The following is a 20051-nucleotide window of genomic DNA, read 5'->3' as shown; positions in this document are numbered from 1 at the left end:
GCCCAAACCCGAGAAAATCTGGTTATCTCTGTGATCCATCTATTGAACATCACATTCTGGGTGGGCACTGTAAAATGGTGGTGCAGTTTTGGCAAGGTCAAATTTTTTTTTATTTTTTTATTTATTTAAAGTGGCAAAAGCAACAAGAAGAAAAGAGAAATTTTGTTTGAATATGTGTTAGTGTGTGTATGTTTAGAGAGTCAATGAAGAGAATAATTTATGTGTCATTGGTCAACTTATTTTGTTATGCTGTATGATTAGTCAATCCTTTGTGTGTGTGTGTGTCTGGGAATGTGTTAAACATCGCCATTTTCAGTTGCAATTTGTTCTTCTACAAGCATCTGATCGTTTTTCGCATTTTGTAATTTGTAGGGGTGATTTTGGAAGATTAGGTCATGGTAACTCCAGTGACTTGTTTACCCCTCAACCAATCAAAGCTTTACATGGTTTGAGGATAAAGCAAATCGCTTGTGGGGATAGCCATTGCTTGGCAGTCACTATTGAGGGCGAGGTGCAGAGGTTGGTGGTTATTTATGTTCACATTACTCCCTACCCCGTGCCTTTCCGTTTTCTTGCTTTTTAGGTGAGCTAAGATTGATTCATTGATTTTGCAGTTACATGCTTCTTGTTCATCACCTCTAGGGTAGTGGTTCACCTCAAAGTGTTGGACTGCTACTTCTCCTTGGATTATATGCTATATATGAACAACTTTACCTAAGTATTCAATATAACTGTTCGTGTACCATTCAACATGATCACTTGATCTTATTTTGGGGATTTGGTGTCTATTTGTGCATTTGTTCCTATTTATTCTTGCTTGGATAGATATTAGTGAGTAGAATACTTAGGTCAGTGATCTGACACCTGGTTTGACATGGCCTGTTGAACTGGTTGACCCGCCTCCAACTCACTTAAATGGGTGGTCAACACCTCTTGTTTTGTTCCAACACCGTTGACTTGGTCAAGGATCCATTCAACCTGAATAGTCAGACCAATAACCTGGTGGTTCAGCTGTTGCACACAGGTTTTTTAATATTTTATACTCATGCTATATCAAAAGTCAAAAAAATGCTATACATTTTTTGCAAGATTCAAACATTGAAACACTTTCACCTTTTTGTTTAACCACTTAACAATGCTACAACCCAATTGTGCTTTATATTGACTCTGTTTAATGTTTATTTATATTAATCTAACACTTTTGCGTCTTATAAGTCATAACCGGTTTGACCCATCCGATCCAACTGGTTGAACTGATTGACCCACCACCTGGCCACCTGTATGAGTTTGGCCAGGCCTGATTTCAGAACTTTGCTTAGGTTAGTCATGTTTGGTGGACTTTTATTGGTGTATCTAAATTTTTTTTTCCCATGAAAATATCCAAACCGTTAAGTCGGAAGATACTGTCAAGTTTTTTGTGGTTTTATTTTCCTAATAGTTTTTTGCTAACAACATACAGATGTCATTTTTCCCTTGTAAACTAGAAGAATTAGGTCTCTGCCCTGGTGTTTTATTCTTGTCTTGCTGCTGCGACTAAGAGACTGGAAGTTGTTCTGGATGCTAAATCCTGTCAATTAATTTATGATAATCGACAGTGCGCTGCATCCCACCAGTTTGAGATGATTTTTGTACCTTGTTGAAATGATTGATTACATGATAGGAATACTAGTTGAAGAGGATTAATAACATGGTCCCTAGTTTATGCATACTCATAGGCAGTTCAGAGGTGCACATTTGTTAGATCTTTAATAAAGTTTCATATAAAAAAGAAAATTTTCACAAAGATGAGAGATACAACTTTGGTTATTGCAAATTTCCACTTGTTTTTCCCTTCTAGGTTTGCAGTTCTTTGCATCTGGTTTTATTCACTTTTCTGAGTTTGAACTACTGCCGCCTTTGTTTGACTCCAATTATAACTTTACTTGCTCCTGCCTCTGTTTTTCTTTTCCTGAGTTGGAAAGTGAGTGTTAGCATTAAATCTGAGGTTAAGTGTTTGTGTAGTTATAAAAGAGAGGGTGGTTTTGTCTACCATTATTAGGGGTGTTGCTATTTCTTGCTGCCATCTTGTCCTCACCTTGATGTGGTTCAGGTATGGATGAAGAGTATAAGTGTTTGAGCATTGCACTATTAAGATAATGACATGCAGTGGAATTGATGTAGAACCAGTTCTCAACTATTCAACTAGGCACCAACTCTACAGTAGGATCAACTTATAACAATACCAGTAAGCTCCAGCAATAGAAAGTAACAGTACACCCAAACCGTATGGTGTTTTAACTCTTAAGTCTCTTCACTCTTCAGGATCTGTAACAATACTTGAGGATGAGATCTGACCATTAAAGAAACCAACAGCACCCATCTCTGGTATATCACATGACAGAACAGACAAAATTTTCAGAAAACAAAACAACAACAACAACAACCATAACCTTATCCCAACTAAATGGGGTTGGCTACAAGGATCCAAAAGGGTCGGGGGAAAAAAAAAGAAGAAGAAGAACAAGGTCTAAGCATTAGTCAAAGCAGCATCCCAGGAACATCCCCCTACGAGGGATCGACTACACGGGTCCTTGACCACCAAACAACTCTATCCGTGGTCATACTAGGATCGAGCCCTACCATATGCATATCTTTTCTTACCACTTCTCCAGTAGTCATTTTAGGTCTGCCCTTACCTCTTTTAGTTCCTTCCAAATGAATCTGGTCACTCTTTCTTACTGGTGCATCCATGGGTCTCCTTTGTACATGACCAAACCACCTCAAGCGGCTCTCACGAAGTTTGTCCTGGATTGGTGCAACTCTCAGTTCGATTCTAATACAAACATTCCTTATTCTATCTCTCCTGGTCTTGCCGCACATCCTTCTCAGCATCCTCATCTCCGCTACACTCATCTTATCTATATTACTCTTCTTAACTGCCCAACATTCCGCACCATAAGTCATCGTTGGTCTTATTACTGTCCTGTAGAATTTCCCCTTAAGCTTAGTAGGCATGCGTTTGTCACATAAAAGTCCTGATGCTCCTCTCCATTTCAACCATCCTACTTTTATTCTGTGGGAAACATAATCTTCTATATCACCTTCTTTGTTAAAGGTTGACCCTAGGTATTTAAAGCATTCACTTTGTGGTAGCTCTTGCTCCTCAAGTTTCACCACTTCATCATCCCTCCTGGTTTGCCTAAAGTTACACCTCATATATTCTGTCTTTGTTCTGCTTAACTTAAATTCTCTTGATTCCAAGTTTGATCTCCATAATTCCAGCTTTGCATTAATTCCTTCCATTGTCTCATCTATCAAAACAATATCATCAGCGAATAGCATACACCAAGGGACTGCATCTTGAATATGTCTAGTTAAATCATCCATGATGAGTGCAAACAAATAGGGGCTTAGAGCTGATCCTTGGTGTAGCCCAATTGTAATTGGGAATTCACTACTTTGTCCTTCTGCAATTTTGACACTTGTCACCATGCCCTCATACATATCCTTAACTATATCCGCATAGTTATTTGAGCTTCTTCTCTTCCCTAGGACATGCCAAATGAACTCCCTAGGAACTCTTATCATATGCCTTTTCTAGGTCGATAAAGACCATATAAAGATTCCTTTTGTGAGCTCTAAAGATCTCCATAAGCCTCCTGAGAAGGTAAATGGCTTCTGTCATGGATCTCCCTGGCATAAAACCAAATTGGTTCTCCGATATATCAATTTCTCTTCTTAGGTGGACTTCAATGATTTTCTCCCAAAGTTTCATGGTATGACTTATTAGTTTAATGCCTCTATAGTTATTGCAGTTCTGGATGTCACCTTTCAAAAAACAAAACAATACCTGAATTAGTAACTTAGTAGTCCTGACGGGACTGATCTTCTGATTGAGTGTAGGTCTCCTTGGCCTTACAACTCTTCAAAATTGTAACCTCATTTGATGGTTAGATGCTGGAATATGGTAGGGTAATGATATCAGAAAGTTTGCCTCACAAAATAGCTACTCTCAGCAACTACTCAACCAACCATCAGATCAATCTGGAAATACTGTCAGAGGAAGAACTATGTTGGGGCATCACAGTGTCAAAACTTGAGAAGAATCTGATGATCAGAACTGGAGATCCAAGGTGTTGAAGATGACTGCAACAGTGTACCACCCAGAAGAGCCGCAGGGTATGTCTTTAATTCTTCAGGTAGTATTTCAATGGAGCAGGAGCAGCAACAAGATGGTGTTCTAAGACTACTTCCAGCAGCAGTACAGGTCTTTGATTGTGTCACAGATATTGGTTATATCACAGAAAAAAATAAAATAGAAACTGAGAATAAACAAAAAATAGAGAAGAAGGGGAAGATAGATGAAAAAGGCGGGATAGGGAAAGGCCTCTCACCCATGGTCTCTCACCATAACTGCCGCACACAGCAACTGAATCTCACAGCACTCAATGGCAAAGCCAATTTTCTCAACTTCAAATCGTGGGGAGGGTTCTCTCCTTTCTTGTTATTAATAGATTGCAATTACAAAGAGAGAAAACCAGAAAGAGAAACCAGTTCATGTGTGGCCTATAGACTATAGTAGGCTGCCAAACCCACTATAGATCCCCTCTCTTTACAAATTAGAAAGTAAAAGAAATAACAACCGATCAAGTAGAAACTCTACCCTCTTGCTATCAAAAGAAAATAACACTAACTTAGAAACTATAAAATAGAAACTTAAGAATTAGCAAATAAACAATATAGTAAGTTATCTAGCTAATCTCTCCATCAAAGATCAACAATATCTCCACCAAGAGGGCCCCACTCCAGCTATAAGCAGGCTATAGAATTCCTTCTCCATACAAAGATCCATTGGGCCCCACAAGAATTTTCAAATATCTTCCACTGGACCTGCTGTTCAATGGCTTTCTTGGGCAGAACCTGGCTGGGCTTGTGGGCCTAAATAACACCATCACATAGGCCCAAATATGGTCCTGAACATAGCTTAAACTGATGGTCACAATGGGCCTTGGTTTGGGTTGGGTATAACCAAAACCATGTGGATCATTAAGGGTCCTATTTGGAATGGCCTTGCACTGCCTCAGGAATTTCCTACTTGGTTTTCTGCATTTGATGTTTAGTTGGTCAACCATGAGGAACATGTTAGGTTATAGAAATTTCTATTAGAGGATAATATTGCAGAATAAACAGGCTTTAAATAAGATTTGTGTTTAATTATGGTAATACTAAGCTGAGCGGATTTAAGGAACCTTTTCTGTTGCTGGAGTGTGTGGTTTAGGTACCAGAAAATTGTTGAGTTATAACTTATCAAAAAAAATTTAAGAGTAGCTTACTGGGTTGTTGTGGTTTTTGGCACCAGGAAGGGGAAAAGGAGTACCACATAATGCTTAAGTGTTACATCTATTTCCTCTCTATGAGTGGGCAAGATAGATTTATGGTGAAAAAAATGAAAAAATAAAAAGATTGTTAGAATCCTTTATATAGCTTCATCTATATTCCTGTTACATATCACTTCCTTTTTTGTGGAGTGTCAAATGCAAGAATTCTGTTTATCTGAACTTTGGGTGATTGCATTATCTGTTATTCTCATTTGAATTGCCTTTAATTAGTCCAAATATTCTTGTCTTGTAATTATATGGTTTTCATTCTCTTTCATGTGTAAATTTGATATTGAATGAAAGGTTGTTTAATCACTGTTAGAGACCTGCATATTTTTGTTTGAACAGTCTTGTAACTTTCTCCGTTCTTGATTCTTCAGTGTGATATATATACTTGTCTCTTTTGATATTTGAAGAACTTATTATAATATGGTTATGCCTGACTTCTTCTATTTGTATGTTTTTTTGTCCTTTTCTTTTTTAAAGTTGGGGGAGAAATCAAAATGGCCAACTTGGTCTTGGTCATACTGAGGACTCACTTGTGCCACAAAAAATTAAAGCCTTTCAGGTATCGTGGGTACCTCCTTTCTTTTACAAGAGACATTGCTATGGCTCTTTTGTTTACTTGATTTGACTATTTGGGTAGCACTCTGTTTAAAGCAACAGGACTTGAAAACTAAGCAAGTTGCACTATCTTAACAGAAACAAGTTAATTTTGTTATTTCACAGGTTGTTTAGATGGCTGGGTAAATGTATTGTTGCATCATATGAAGCCCTGCAGACCTTCTTTGTTCCAGTGGTGCAACTTGAGCTTGAAAAACCCATGCTCAAGCTTGGCCCTACTGAATTTTTTAAGATGGGATTTTCAGCCCATGACCAGGCTACGTTTTGGAAATCCTTGCCCAAAAGATTTACATAAGGTATTAGGTTGTTCTGATGGAACTCCTATAAATACTGATTACACCTAAGTTTGAGTTTCTCCTGGTGCCTTAATCTCCTGTATAGAAAAAAATATTCATACATTTTGGGGTAAGTAATTCAGTCTGGGCTGGATGGCTGAGCCTGGACAAGCTGTGTTAGGGTTATTCCAGCTTTGACCCAGCTTGAGGTCAGGCAGGGCTGGGCTTGGGCGTAGGCATAAGTGACCTTGGGTTGGGACTTGGTTTTGAAAAACCCGGCCAGCTGGCCACCCAACTTGCACCCGTACTTTGTTCTATATGTTAAAATCTTATAAATCTTGGCTTCTTATTAGCAAATTCAATTATTTGGATAGACTATACTGGAAGAAACCCAGAAAAAGATCAAGATAGGGAAAGCTTTAAGACATTAGTGACCTTGGGTTTGGAATGCATTGTATTGCTAGAATATGTTCATTACTTTAACTTTTCAGTAAGATTATTAGCACTACGTAGATGTTGGATTCCATTCCTGTTGGAGGAACAAGGAAGATATTAAAGTTGCCCAAATCATTGGGATCAAATTGGCCTGGTCTCCACTTGTATTTTAATTATAGCCATGCCTTTTAATCTATAAATTGAAGGGGGGGGGGTTTATGGGGATATGTAAGAGTTCTCAGATAAATGCCTTCTGAATGTAAACACTTTTTTCCCCTCCTGATAGCCGGGGGGGGGGGGGAGCGGGAATAAAGAAGGCAAAGGAAGGTTTGGTTTTTTTTTAAAATAGCTTGCTATTTCACATATATAGATATAGACAAGGGAAAGAAAAGAAAAATGTTTGCAAGCATGTGATTTACCCTCTTGGTTTTTACAACAACAACAAACTCAGCCTTATCCCAACTTAATGGGGTCAGCTACAGGGATCCAAACAATACAAAGTAGGTAAAACTGAGGTCTAAACGAAAAAAAAGGGATGGGAAAGGAGAAGAGAAATGAAAAATGGAAAATGACAACTGAAAGGTTGAAAATAAAAAGGAAAATGAAAGATGAAAGTGAGAGGAAAGAGGCTAGATGGGGTCTGCAACATGGATCCTTGCCCTCCAATAGGCTCTATCTGAAGTCATACTTGGCACAAGTCCTAGACTATGCATGCCTTTCTTCACAACTTCTCCTATGGTCAATTTAGGCCTGCCCCTAGCTCTTTTAGCTCCTTCAATCGGAATCGTATCACTCTTTACCAGGGCGTCTCTAGGCCTCCGTTGAACGTGATCATACCACCTCAAATGACTCTCTCAGAGCTTGTCATACCCTCTTGGTTTATCTAGGCCTCCGTTGAACATGACCTTACCCTTTTGTTTTATTTAAAATCTAAATGTTGCAAAACTCTTATCCTTACCCTAGTCGCCTAGCCTCAACAAAACAAAACCTTTACCCTTACCCTCTAAGGAGGGTTGGATAAGGCGGGTAAATTTGCAGCCTGGCCTGGGGTGTGGTGGGCTGTGCCTGGCCTAATATTCATGTGCAGGGAATGGGCTGAATTGTACGTATAGTGTGTGTGTGTGTGTGATAAAGTCCTTATTATTATCCTTCCCGCCCAGCTTAGATGGAATGAAAGTTTTGCTCTTAGCCTCCAAATGAGGGTCGGGTATGGTGGGTAAAATTTTCAGCCCTACTTCCCTCCATCCCACTATAACTGTACATTTTACATGTTTCAGCAACTTTGGTGGGAAAAGTAAAAAAGAAGGGTGTCTAAAGGTTTGAAAGATATGGAAATTAAACAAAAAAAAAAAATTCCTTATATGATTCTTTTTGTGAGCAATTTTCTTTTAGAGAACTTCCATTAGAATAAGAAGAAATTTCAAAAAGAAAATTAGTGTTAGTTTTATGTAATAATAAGAGTACGCAGAAGTAGAAATGTAGAATTTCTGTTTGTTTTAAGAGGTGTCCCCACCTCCAAGGGAGTGAATCAAACATCAGTTTCTCACAGGAAAATGTTTCTAGGAGACAAGAAAATCTTAAGATATAGATCTCAAAAATGCTATTGAAATTGTTTTATTTTAAGAATGAATTCAGTAAACTTCTGGAGATACTGGAGAGCTATGTAGCAAATTATTTTTTTCTGCTGTGGAAACTGTAGATCTTTGAAGTTGGTGTTAGAAATGTCAGTGAATTGCCTCTTAACTCAATCTGTTATCCCTGAATCTTTTTAATCCACCAGTACAGTTAAAGTGAGAGAAGCTGGAAATGGAAGGTTCAGTTTCTTATTGTGAAATCTTAATCATGGCATCTGATGGTTCATTCTCAGTCTGGTTTTTCTTTAGTGGCTAATTTGGGCCAGGGGATATCCTTTGACTGTTATGTGCACACAGATTTTTCTTTTCCCCCTAAAGTAAAGTTGTACTGAGCAATGACAAAAAAGAGCAACCTTTCCACAATCCACACTAAACAATATGCTGTACAATCAGAAAGAGTCCTCAGGGGATCTTTCTTCTGTACAAAAACCCAACCATCACCCCTTTATTATTTCCAGACACCGGATTCACCTTCATCCATTTACAAATTCATTCCAATTCTCCCACACAAAAAGTATTCACTCCTAAAATTTTGGGTCCTCAGAAAACCAAAAGGAAACCGATCTATTAGTTTTCCTTGCTACCCTGCAAACTGCTTCCTCTTCACTCATTCCTTTCCATCCAAAGGCACCAGCAGGCAGCAAGAGAGAATATCTTTCATATAATTCTTGCTTTGCCCTCCACTGGATCCTTTTCTATTCCTATTTGACCACCTATTCTACTAGGGGCATGCCGTACCTAATGCTTGCTTATGTTGCCTCAAATCTGGATAACCTGTTTGTCATCTTTTATCTACTCCCCTTTCATAAAAGAAACTAGAGATTTTTTTTTTCTAAACAAAATTTTTAACAACATAAGCCACTGTTATGATTATACTCATCGTCAATGAAATCTTCTCCCCAAAAAAAAGCGGGGAAAGGGATTTCTATACTGTATGATTAAAATAAAAAATAAAAAATTCAGAGCAGATACAATATTACAAGGAGTAAGTCACATGAAGACATCAACCACCTCTTCTTCAGCTGCCCTTTCTCCTCTAGGATTTTATTTCGGCTCCTCACTCGCTGCTGGCCCAATAGGCAATGTATCTTGCCTTTTCAGCGTGAGTGGATTTGGGTGGATATGACATGTGGAGGTTCCTCAATTTGTGATCATGTGGGCAAGCTTGCTTTTGGTGATTTGAGTCATCATATTTGGTTGGAGTTTAGCCTCAGAAGATGGACTCTCAATTCCAGATCATTCCAGCAGATTTGGGACTCCATCTCCTTTGACATCAGAAACAAGTTGTCTGTGGTCCTTTTTAGATGTGTAGACTCCCCCAGAAATAGGGTAGTTGTAGCCTCTTGGAATCTCCCCCACTCATTCTAATGTGTGGGTATGAAATTGTTTTTGGTTTTTTGGTTTCTCCCTTGTATATGTTCTTTCCCTTTGGGGGGGGGCCCTGTTTCTTCTCTCTTTGGTAATCAATTTCCTAGGATATTACAAAAAAATTTAATAATTAAAAAACTGAGTTACAAATTATACAGCAGAGGAACCCCTCTGCTTTGTGATTGTAGAAGTACAGAACCTTTTAATTGAGGTACAGATAGAAGCCTCCCATATTCAGATATACCCTCTAAACCTAGCCAATGAAATACTCCATATGATTTCCCCCGACAAAGCCTTCTGCCTGAAAAAATTATTCACTGGACAAGCCCGACTTAGTCCTGTTGACTCAAGACCTCCCTCCAAGTATCTTTAGCATAAAGGCAAGGTGAGAGATCTAGAAGGTTATAGGCAGTATCACTCCAGTATACAAATGCTAATACGTTTTTAAATACCTATCAGAGTATCAGGCTGTCATGGAACAAATTTGGTTCTGCGACCTCTTACTAATTTTATCAATTTCATTTCCTCTAATATTTTACTGAGGATATCCGAACATCATCTGTTTGTTTTGTTAGCATTCTGCATCTTGGAAATGTACTATTTTAATTTTCTGGTTCCATTTTGTAGGGAATATCTGTGAAAATGATTGCAGCTGGTGCTGAACATACTGCTGCAGTCACAGAGGATGGCAAGCTCTATGGTTGGGGCTGGGGTCGATACGGGAACTTGGGTTTAGGTGACAGAAATGATCGTTTGATCCCTCAGCATGTTTCTGCTGTTGATGTATGTTGATCATTTGTCCAACACCATTTCTTTTTTCCAAGCCTTATTCTCCCTTGCTTATTCCTTTTAAATTTTTTGTATGAGTTACTGTTGCTTTGGTTTAGGGCTGCTGGAACAATCTGTGAAAAATTTTGGATTTCTAAGATCTGGATTTGGGATTTTTAGAACTCTTGTTGCCAACGTGACCAGAAAAACATTAGTTGATTCTCTCATCACATGGGGCTTCTGAGAACCTAAATAGTACTGATGAGTAATCCTTTGAGAATAAAGGAATTGTCGATATGGAGAAGGTTATGGATTCCACTTTGGGAAGATTTGGTAGTGTGAAAATAATATTGAATGAAGATATTCCATGAAAAGGTTGGATAAATGTGAAAAATCTTGTCTCAATATGTAAATTAATCATTGGATAATGGATGAAGTTTGCTATGTAAAACTATTGTTGGATGATTTGCACAAGGACCCCATAGGTATGTGGATGCATGTTTGATTCTACTGTTTGAGAGTTGATTCTTTCTTGCTCCCTTCGCTCCACTAGCCTTGATTGGCTGGTCGACAGCTATACTGAGCAAGAAGCCTAAGAGAGAGTGTAGGGGGTGCTGGTCGACACCTAACAAGTTCATACCTGGAGACTTGTTATATCTGAGTACTTCATCTCCATTATCGTCTAAGCTCCCTGTGTGTAGTAATTGATTTTTTTTTCCGACTGGTAGCTGTCTAACAGGATAACGTGGTGTCATGGTTGAAAATCCACCGAGTCAAACATTTTCAGAGCATGATATATCCTGTGGAGATCAGCTGCTCTTTGAATCTGTTGCAATATGTCATATTTTTGGAGCAGAAACTGAAGACGGACTTCCAGTTTAGTGTTATCTCTTCCAACATTTGATTGTAGAAGCAGAGAATATTCTATTATCAAAAGATTCCTTGCAATACTTGTTTCCACAAAGCCCGATGAAAGAACAGTGTAAAGAATGACAGGGCTTTATTGCCCATTGCAGCTGGACTGGGATGCTTAAGAGATGCTTCTTTGTGCACTTGGTTTTATGTATGTGATGCTTTTTTCTAACCCTGACATGCTAAATATGGCGAGAAAACTTCCTAATGATTCTTCTCTCGGTTTATATTTATATAATACTTTTGCGCTTCTGGTGACCTGAAATTAAAGGAACAAAAGCCAAAGACTTAGGTGTTTGCAACTTTAGTCCTTTTATGAACCGATTGCTTGCTTAATCAAGGTACAAGGTTTCCTTGCTAGCTCATCTGTCAGAGAATTTGCTGATCTAGGTCTCCAATGGAACGGGGCATTAGCTGAAGAAGCTAAGTGAGTAATGTGTCTGACAAGGTCACAAAATCTGCACTGGAACTCTCCATTATTCCTGAACTGTCCTGTCATCCCTCGTGACTACCAATTTTTACTCAGCATTTATGTTGTTGATACCTTGGGCCAATCTTATCTTCCCAAAAATTTTTTCTAGGATTTAGTCAAATTAATGTGGCATTTGATGATCTACTTCCACTATGGTTTCTATATCTTAGTTCTTTACAAAAATTACATCTCGAACTTCTTCTGTTAAGGTTTAGTTGTTATTTTTGTAATGTTTTAGGGACAGAAAATGGTTCTGGTTGCATGTGGATGGCGGCATACAATATCTGTTTCGTCTTCCGGGGTTTTATATACCTATGGATGGAGCAAATATGGTCAGCTGGGACATGGCGACTTTGAGGATCACCTTATTCCTCAACGGTTGGAAGCTTTGCATGATGATTTTATTTCTCAGGTCATCTCTTGTTCTCATCCTTTGCACAATTTTCCTTTCATTTCTTCTTAATTGACACCAAGAAGGAATTTGGATTTCTTGGGTTGATAAAGAATTTTGTTAGGTTGACTACACCTAGTGTCTGAGAGAATCTTTTGCCATTTCAATCAGATTTTGCATATGGGGTGGATTTTGTGTATCTGCCAAAATCCCTAGCTAATTAGAAGTAATTCAAATTTCGTATGAGTTTGTTCTGCTCTTAGTAGATCGTTCAAATCTTCTCATCAACATATTTCCACATCTCAATCCCATTAAATGCTAAAATCTAAGCTTCCAGTGGCATTTTTAAGCCATGATATGGAATCAAGCTATTCATCAATTTTCACATATGATTTGGAATCAAGTTATTCATCAATTGGACTCTGCTTTGTGTGACACAATATAGGTCACATGTTGGAATATTTAATTTTCCTTGTACTATAAAATGGATGAAGTGTATAAAATTAATATTCAAAATTCTTTTTGCTTGTATACTTCAGCTTGATGAGTAAGCTTCTTGGAATAAGTTGAATTTAACTCATGCTCCCATGAGGAGACACTTTTCTTTTGTGAATATCTACTAATTCTGTTCCCATTTTTATATAAGTCTGCTTAGTATAGAGGGCCTCTTATTTAATCATTAATTTTTTTTACTAGAAAAGAAAACAATGTTTTAAAATTGGTCCACTTAACCCTCATAATCTCCTCAAAAGTTTAGGGAATACGAAAGCTGTGATGTCATTTAGAACCTCCACTTGGGGATACGGTTGTTCAATGGCGCCTTCAAAATACTTCTGCATGTAGTGATTGGAAGCAAGTCCCAAAGTATGCTTCTCTTGGTGACGGAAGCATCTACTCTCTGCATCAGTCAATGGGAAAAAAACATTTATTTTCCATCTTTTGAATTGCTTTAATCGAATTTCTCACGATTGTCATCTATGAGGAACTAGCGATCTAGTTTTTGGAGAAAATTTGTTTCTCTCCAAACTGCAAGAAAATGATCTGAATCGCCTGGAGTTGATTATAGAGTGTGAATCTAAGCTGTGTTGGGCTGGCTTCAGACTATCGCTGGTGGTTGGAAATACATGTCCCTCAGAAGCAAAGCAAGGTTATTGTGTAGCTATGGTAACTTTTCCTTCTGCCAACTCAGTGAGCTGATGAATAGGCTAGAGTGTGTATTACTAGAGAGGACATGTATTTTGGGTCCCTATCTTGTAGGCGAATTTCCAGGGAGTCTCATTCATTGTACTGCTTCTTCTTGTTTTTTTATGATGTAGTCGTATCTGGATTAACCTTTTTCTCTTTTCCACTTAATAAATCTTGGAGTATCTATTCCAAAAAATAAAGGATCTGAATCAGCCTAGGAAATTTTAGTAAACAGCTGATGAGGAATTTCCAAAGGAACCTGACTTTAATCTAAATCTTGTCTGGTGCCAGGAAGAAGGCAACTTTAGGAGGCACTGCAGGGCCCCAAATGCATTCTATTGAGGAGTGGAGGGGGCACCGGATGACATTTAGTAGTATAATTATGTCAAAGTCCATCTAAACCTTTCAGTTGTCCCTTTTTGTTTCTTTGACAGATAAATCAGAAAATTATTTAGGAAGAGAAATACAATGCCATGGTACAAAAACAACACCAGCCCTAGAGGGCCAGGAACCCACAAGGGAGGCTATAGAATTTAGATTGGGATGAGGACCCAGTTACAACGATTCTCAGTGACTCCCAACTTGACTAACTCATCCGCTAATGAGTTGGCAGATTGCATCCTTCATATAAAATTCCTCTGTGAACATAAAGATCTAGCTCTCCTAATGAAATGCAAGTACCCCCATGGTCATCCTGGCATTGCTCGTCGTCTTTGATTTCTTTAACTTAACAAGTGAGATTCCTGCATGATAATGGAGTTTTATGTCCACCGGAGGAAGTGTCCTTCTAACGCTGTGGCTGATGAGCTTGCAAAGATTGGGGTCAAATACCCACTCCATTTATGTGCTAATTACCCTGTTCATTAGTCCCCTTTGTGGTGCTTAGGTTGCAGCGGATTGTTGTTGTTGTTGTTGTTATGCTATATCCCTTGCATTCATTATTTCTATTTGCAATAAAATTCCCTTTATTATATATCAGGAAAAAAAAAAAAGAGGCAGAAAGTGCCAACCCTATCATCACCAGTGACAGCTAGTCAATAATGAAAATTTATTCATATGAATCATTTTTTTTTCTTTTGAAAAAGAAAATGCTTTAAATTTCTTTAATGGTTTAAATTTTAACCTTTTTTTTACATTTCCAATTAATCGTAAATAACTTTATTTTACCAATAAGCTATAAGCTATTGATATCTCGTGACTTCTATGGTGATTGGAAATATTTCATGGGCTACACTGGCGCTTTAGTATATACTATTAAGGGAAAATGATCTCTGCACTGGGGGCACACGATGCGCCCAGACGCATGAGGGGTAGGGGAAATGACCGCCCCACCCCCCTGAATGACGGAAATGACACCCCTGTCCTGTCCCATGTGTCTGGGCGCAGCCTGCGCTCAGATGCGCTCCTGGGCAGAGAACATCGTCCCTACTATTAAATTTGAGGAATATTTTCTTTTATGTGCCCTATTTTGTTCATTGATTTTCAATACATAGTTTATTTGGTATGTTGGGCTCAAATCTTTGCAGATATCTGGTGGTTGGCGCCACACCATGGCAGTGACATCTGATGGAAGACTTTATGGCTGGGGATGGAATAAGGTTTGCACTTCTCATTTCTTGACCATATATATCCCATCATATTCTCAACTGACAAAGTTTTGCACCATTCAGTCTCATGTTATATAAGTTTTTTCGTTCTAACTAAATATGCTGTTGCAAAATGGAATACATGAAAGATGATATAGAATAATAGAAAGCATGAATACAGTTGTATGGAATATCCTCTAGCATGCACAAAATTTCCATTAAGGTTGTTTTGCTACTGTTTGCTGCACCTTTTGTGGGCTCACACACAGACACACAAGTACCATCAGTACAGTTTACACAGTATAAAATAACAATAATGTAGCATATTTATTTAATAAATAAGAGACCCCTATGGCTGCATTTTCAAATAAAAAGGGCTTATGCTTTATTTGGCTCACTAGAGGAACCCAGACAAGAGAGACATGAAGGCACACAGGTACACAAATGGCACTGGAGGTGTATTAGAGGTGGTGGCATGAAAAGGTGTGTAATGCAAAGCACAAGGCAACCAGGTTGAATATGTGTTCTTCTCACCTGAGGTGGATGCTGTAATAACACTGGTGTGTACCGTTTTAACAATTTGGTTAGGATTCCATCTTGAATAGCAGCTCTTCTTAAGGAGTGGAGTGGACAAATGGAACGGAAATGAAGGTGTATTGAAAAGAATCAGGACACCTGGAATCTTGAAATTACACAACTGCTATAGATTTTAAAATAACCTGAGTGTGGATGTAGAACTGCAGATTTTGAGGGTCTTCACATGAAAGAAATAGTGCATGGCTGGGAATTTGGGATTCTATGATGCCCAGTCTATTGAGGGCATGCCTGTGCAATGGAAAGGTTGCTCCATTGTGACCAAGTGGTCAAGGGTTCGAGTCTGGAAACAGCCTCTCTGCAAAAGCAGGGATAAGGCTGTGTACATTATGACCCTCCCCAGACCCCGCAGTGGCAGGAGCCTCGTGCACTGGGTACACCCTTTAATGAAGTCCAGTCTATTAGTTTTACATCCATAGACCAATTTGATCTTATTCGAGGTTCCAGATGTATGAAATGCACCATGCAAACTCACCTCAAGTGCTCAATCAAAATTCATTGTTTGGAAATTGAATGTGTGGGAAGCCAATTCTTTTCTTATGGTAATGCAAGGATGATCCATATTTATACAATAGATATTTATTTGGAGGACATGATTAAGAATACATTATTATCTTCTTTTTTTTATGCATGGTTACACTGTTATTTGATTAAGTGTATGCAGCTGTAGTTCAACAATATTTTATAATCTGCTAAGAATTCAAATGATGTAGAAAGTTTGATTCTTTGTACATTGAGATAGGTTAAGATGACCACTGAAAGTTTGATGCTTTGTATATTGAGATAGGTTAACTGTTTCATTAAATTCTAAAAGAATATTTAATTTCCTCTAATTTTTTATGATTTTGATTTATTGGAAACTTACATGGTGTGAATTTCCCTTCCTAGATCTTACTGGAATCTTTGTTTTATGATGTTTCTGCTGTCAAGAGTTCAGGAACCTTCATCAAGTATTTTACCTATCCCAAGTCACATGCCAAACTCTTGTTCTTCTCTTGATTGATTTCTTTGTGTAAACTGCTTCAGATGTCATGTCTTATTGTTAGCTCTAGCTGTTGGTTGCTGCTAAGATTTCATCATTTTTCCTTACAGTTTGGACAGGTTGGTGTCGGTGATAACGTTGACTACTGCTCTCCAGTGCAAGTGAAATTTCCACAGGAACAGGCATATTCTCCTTTCCTTAGCTCCTTAAACTGACTGGAATAGCTCAGTTGGCTACTCTCTCCAGTCGTATGAAGACTTGCTGCCTTTAGCCTTTTTATCTTAGGGGTGAATATCCTGTCTAGAACATTTACATCTCTTTGTACATTTTTTCTAAAATTTTCTTGGATTTGATGGCAGAAAGTAGTGCAAATCTCTTGTGGATGGAGGCACACACTTGCTGTGACAGAAGAACAGAACGTTTTTTCTTGGGGTAGGGGTACAAATGGACAACTTGGACATGGTGACTCTATTGACCGGTAAATGTATTCCCAATGTTTGAAATTGGAGTCACCTTTTGATTGTCCATCACTATGCACATATTGTTGGCCTGTTTAACTGGTAGTATATGATGATGTTGGTCTCTTGATGTTTGAGAAAAAAAGGAAAGAGCTTTCCATGTACAATGCTTCAAACAATGCTTCAAGCAAGTGTGAGAATGGATTATATTCTGTCCCTTCCGTGTAACTGCCTTCTGTTGATAAAGAGCCCGTCCATGAAGATAAAACTTAGATACCATTAATAATAATAATGATGATGATGATTCATCACATTAGGATATCTATTAATAAGGCAATTTTTTTAGCGAAGGAATCGGGGCAGGTCCCATGTATGAAAAAATAGCAAGTACTTGCACCTTTCTGTCAAAGAGTTTAGTCTGGTAGACGGAACATAAGGAGAGTGGTTTGGCCAGTTGAAATTTATGAAAAACCTAAAGAGAAGTTAAAAATAAATTGAAAATCTGTATGAAAGAAAGCTTCAGTCGTCTAGTAGTGCGTAGTGGTGACAGAATTTTGTTGGAACTGATGTTTCTACAAACTTAAGGGAAATAGCGACTTTTGGGGAGGGTCAGGCCATGAAGAGGTATCACTTAGAGAATGAACTCTGACATATATTGAGAGTCAGGAAATTAGCTGGTGTTAAAATCAGTGGTGCGGGAAAGTGGGTGTTATTTCTCTCCATCCATCTGGATGATGACCACTGTAGAGATAGTTTCAGTAATTAGTCTCCTCTCATGTCTCAGGCCTTTTATTGCTCACGAAAGAAGTTGGTTTGGATTCTCTTTTTTTGCTCTTTTTCTTCTCCTTTTGCCAGGGCGTTGGGAAAGGACTTCGTACTAGTTATTACATTGGATGTTCTTTAAGAGGACCAGCCGATGTCTGAAGCTCTCAAGTGCACATTGAGGATTAGAATCAAGTGCGGTGCAATGGGGATGGATACTTGATCAGCCCCGATGAGTCTCTTTCTTTCTCATAGCATTATTTTATTGTGCCTAGATTCCAAGCATCTTTAAAGAGCAGGATTTGATGGCTGGATCTCGTTTTACTGGTTTGTTAAGTGAACATGGATCTTTGTTTTTGTTTTTTATTTTTATTTTGGAGGGGGGGGGGGGGAGGGAGGGGGGTGGCAAGGGAAAGGGGAGTACTCGACAAGTACAGATCCTTAAGTACGTTATTTTTTAACTTGGTGTATTTACTAAGTGGATCTGACAAATCATTCTTTGTTAGTTTGATGGATTTTCTTTACTTTCATTAGATTACAGCAAGCTGAATCTATTTAATGTAAATATACATCCCATTAACCCAAACATTGTTAGTTCTTTCTTTTTTCCTTTAGGTAGTTCTATGTGTTTTAACTCACTGTAGACCTGTAGTATACCGAATGTAACCAAGTTGAGTTAAAAACCTCAGAGGTTCAGTACTACTGTTAATTGGATAATTCGTTGAAATACTTTGTTTTTTCTTGTTATACATGTATGTTTCAACTGATAGCATTTTGTTTCTGGAAACTGCAGAAATATTCCCAAGATTATAGAGACTTTAACTGTTGATGGATCTAGTTGTCGACAGATAGAATCATCGAGGGTTGAATCATTATCAGGTAATTCTCTGGAGGTTCATTGGCTATGCACATTCTGATCTGAGCATTTGAAGTATTTTCCTCATTATATGATCTGTTACTGGAGTTACTCACCTTCAATGGTTCTATTTGAGCAGGCAAGACTTGGGTTTCACCATCAGAGAGATATGCAATTGTTCCAGACGAAACAGTAAGTTTATCTTTGCTTTTCATTCTTTTGGTTTGGGAGCACCTTAGTTTTTGACCCCCTTGACTGCCTTGGTTCTCCTAGGCGCCATGAAAACTATGGTTGAAACTGTCATTATTTATTGGTAAAAACCTATGGGCCCTTCCATGAGAAGCAGCCAGCGAGCCATTCATGATTTTACATGTTTGCCATGATGTGCCACATCATAAACCTTGGGTGTCCAAATGATATCCCTAGCACCCATCTCAATTGTCAAGTTTGATGCCTTAAAAAGTGAGTTCAAAGTGACATAATTACAGAAATGCTATTAGATTCCAATCTACAGGTCATTGTTTATAATTTATGAAACTTTAAACTCACCTTTCTACCACTTCTGGTGCTTGTTTTAGGCCAAAATTTTACCAATGAGATGGTGTGGGATCCTCTATCACATGAACCAACCCATACCCCTCCAAGTCTCTTGTATGGCGAGGAAACATGACCTTGTGATGGTAACAAATGTAGCGACAATGTTGCCAGACATTGGATCCTTGACATGTGCATCTTTCTAGCAGATGTGAATATAATGGACAAGCGAACTTAAACATGTTTTGTGCAGATGCAGGGGCAAACTGTGGTTCCAACCAAGGGCAATGTCACTGATGTAAGTGTGCCACAGACTGATGGCAAACGGATGCGAATATAAATCCTTGACTTCCCCAAAATGTTCAGAACTTTTGATATACGTGTTTGAGCTCCCAGCTTTTCATGCTGCTGTGTACCTGCTGGATGACAATACTAATGTTTCACAATATCTACATCACTGTAAATCCATAAAACCCTACAGAACCGCATGTTTATTCCTTGTACTGTTGTATTTAAAAAGACCTAAGTCCATAATTTTCTAATCTAGCGGTTGAGTGCTAATTCTAGTGTTGTTGCCTATGGTTCTTCGTCCTCAAGTGCTTCACAACTTTTCTTCTGTGTGCCTTTGGCTCTTTTTTTTGTTTTCTGTTGTTGTGATGAAGTGCTTATCACTTTTGGTACTTGGATTATTTTCTACAACTTGTTTTGTGAATGGTGCATAATTATGAAATGGGTGAATTCCATTTTTCGAAGAGCTTTCTGTGTTTCATTCACAACAGAACCAGTTGCAAACCTCCATCCCCTTCCTTTTTTCTTTCCCTAAGAATGAGAAATAATATATTTAATTCATGATTAAGA

At 38.3% G+C, this 20051-nt stretch overlaps 1 protein-coding gene across 5 annotated transcripts in view; it reads left to right on the top strand.

The window, feature by feature from the left end:
• Positions 1-19769, top strand: part of LOC122668102 (ultraviolet-B receptor UVR8-like) — a 28450-nt gene extending 8681 nt beyond the window's left edge. For 2 of the 5 annotated variants that reach the window (XM_043864667.1, XM_043864671.1), the window contains 10 exons: positions 373-519; positions 5844-5925; positions 10321-10476; positions 12084-12257; positions 14948-15019; positions 16694-16765; positions 16943-17061; positions 18597-18682; positions 18799-18851; positions 19447-19769. In XM_043864667.1, the coding sequence (XP_043720602.1) occupies positions 373-519; positions 5844-5925; positions 10321-10476; positions 12084-12257; positions 14948-15019; positions 16694-16765; positions 16943-17061; positions 18597-18682; positions 18799-18851; positions 19447-19533 (1048 nt within the window). In that variant the 3' untranslated portion in view covers positions 19534-19769. The remainder of the gene's footprint in view (positions 1-372; positions 520-5843; positions 5926-10320; positions 10477-12083; positions 12258-14947; positions 15020-16693; positions 16766-16942; positions 17062-18596; positions 18683-18798; positions 18852-19446) is intronic. The other 3 variants (XM_043864668.1, XM_043864670.1, XM_043864669.1) reach the window with 3 other exon arrangements.
• Positions 19770-20051: the final 282 nt, after the last annotated feature.

Source organism: Telopea speciosissima, chromosome 7 (assembly GCF_018873765.1).
Source record: "Telopea speciosissima isolate NSW1024214 ecotype Mountain lineage chromosome 7, Tspe_v1, whole genome shotgun sequence".
NCBI lineage: Eukaryota > Viridiplantae > Streptophyta > Magnoliopsida > Proteales > Proteaceae > Telopea > Telopea speciosissima.
This window is presented reverse-complemented; position numbering and strand designations above follow the sequence as displayed.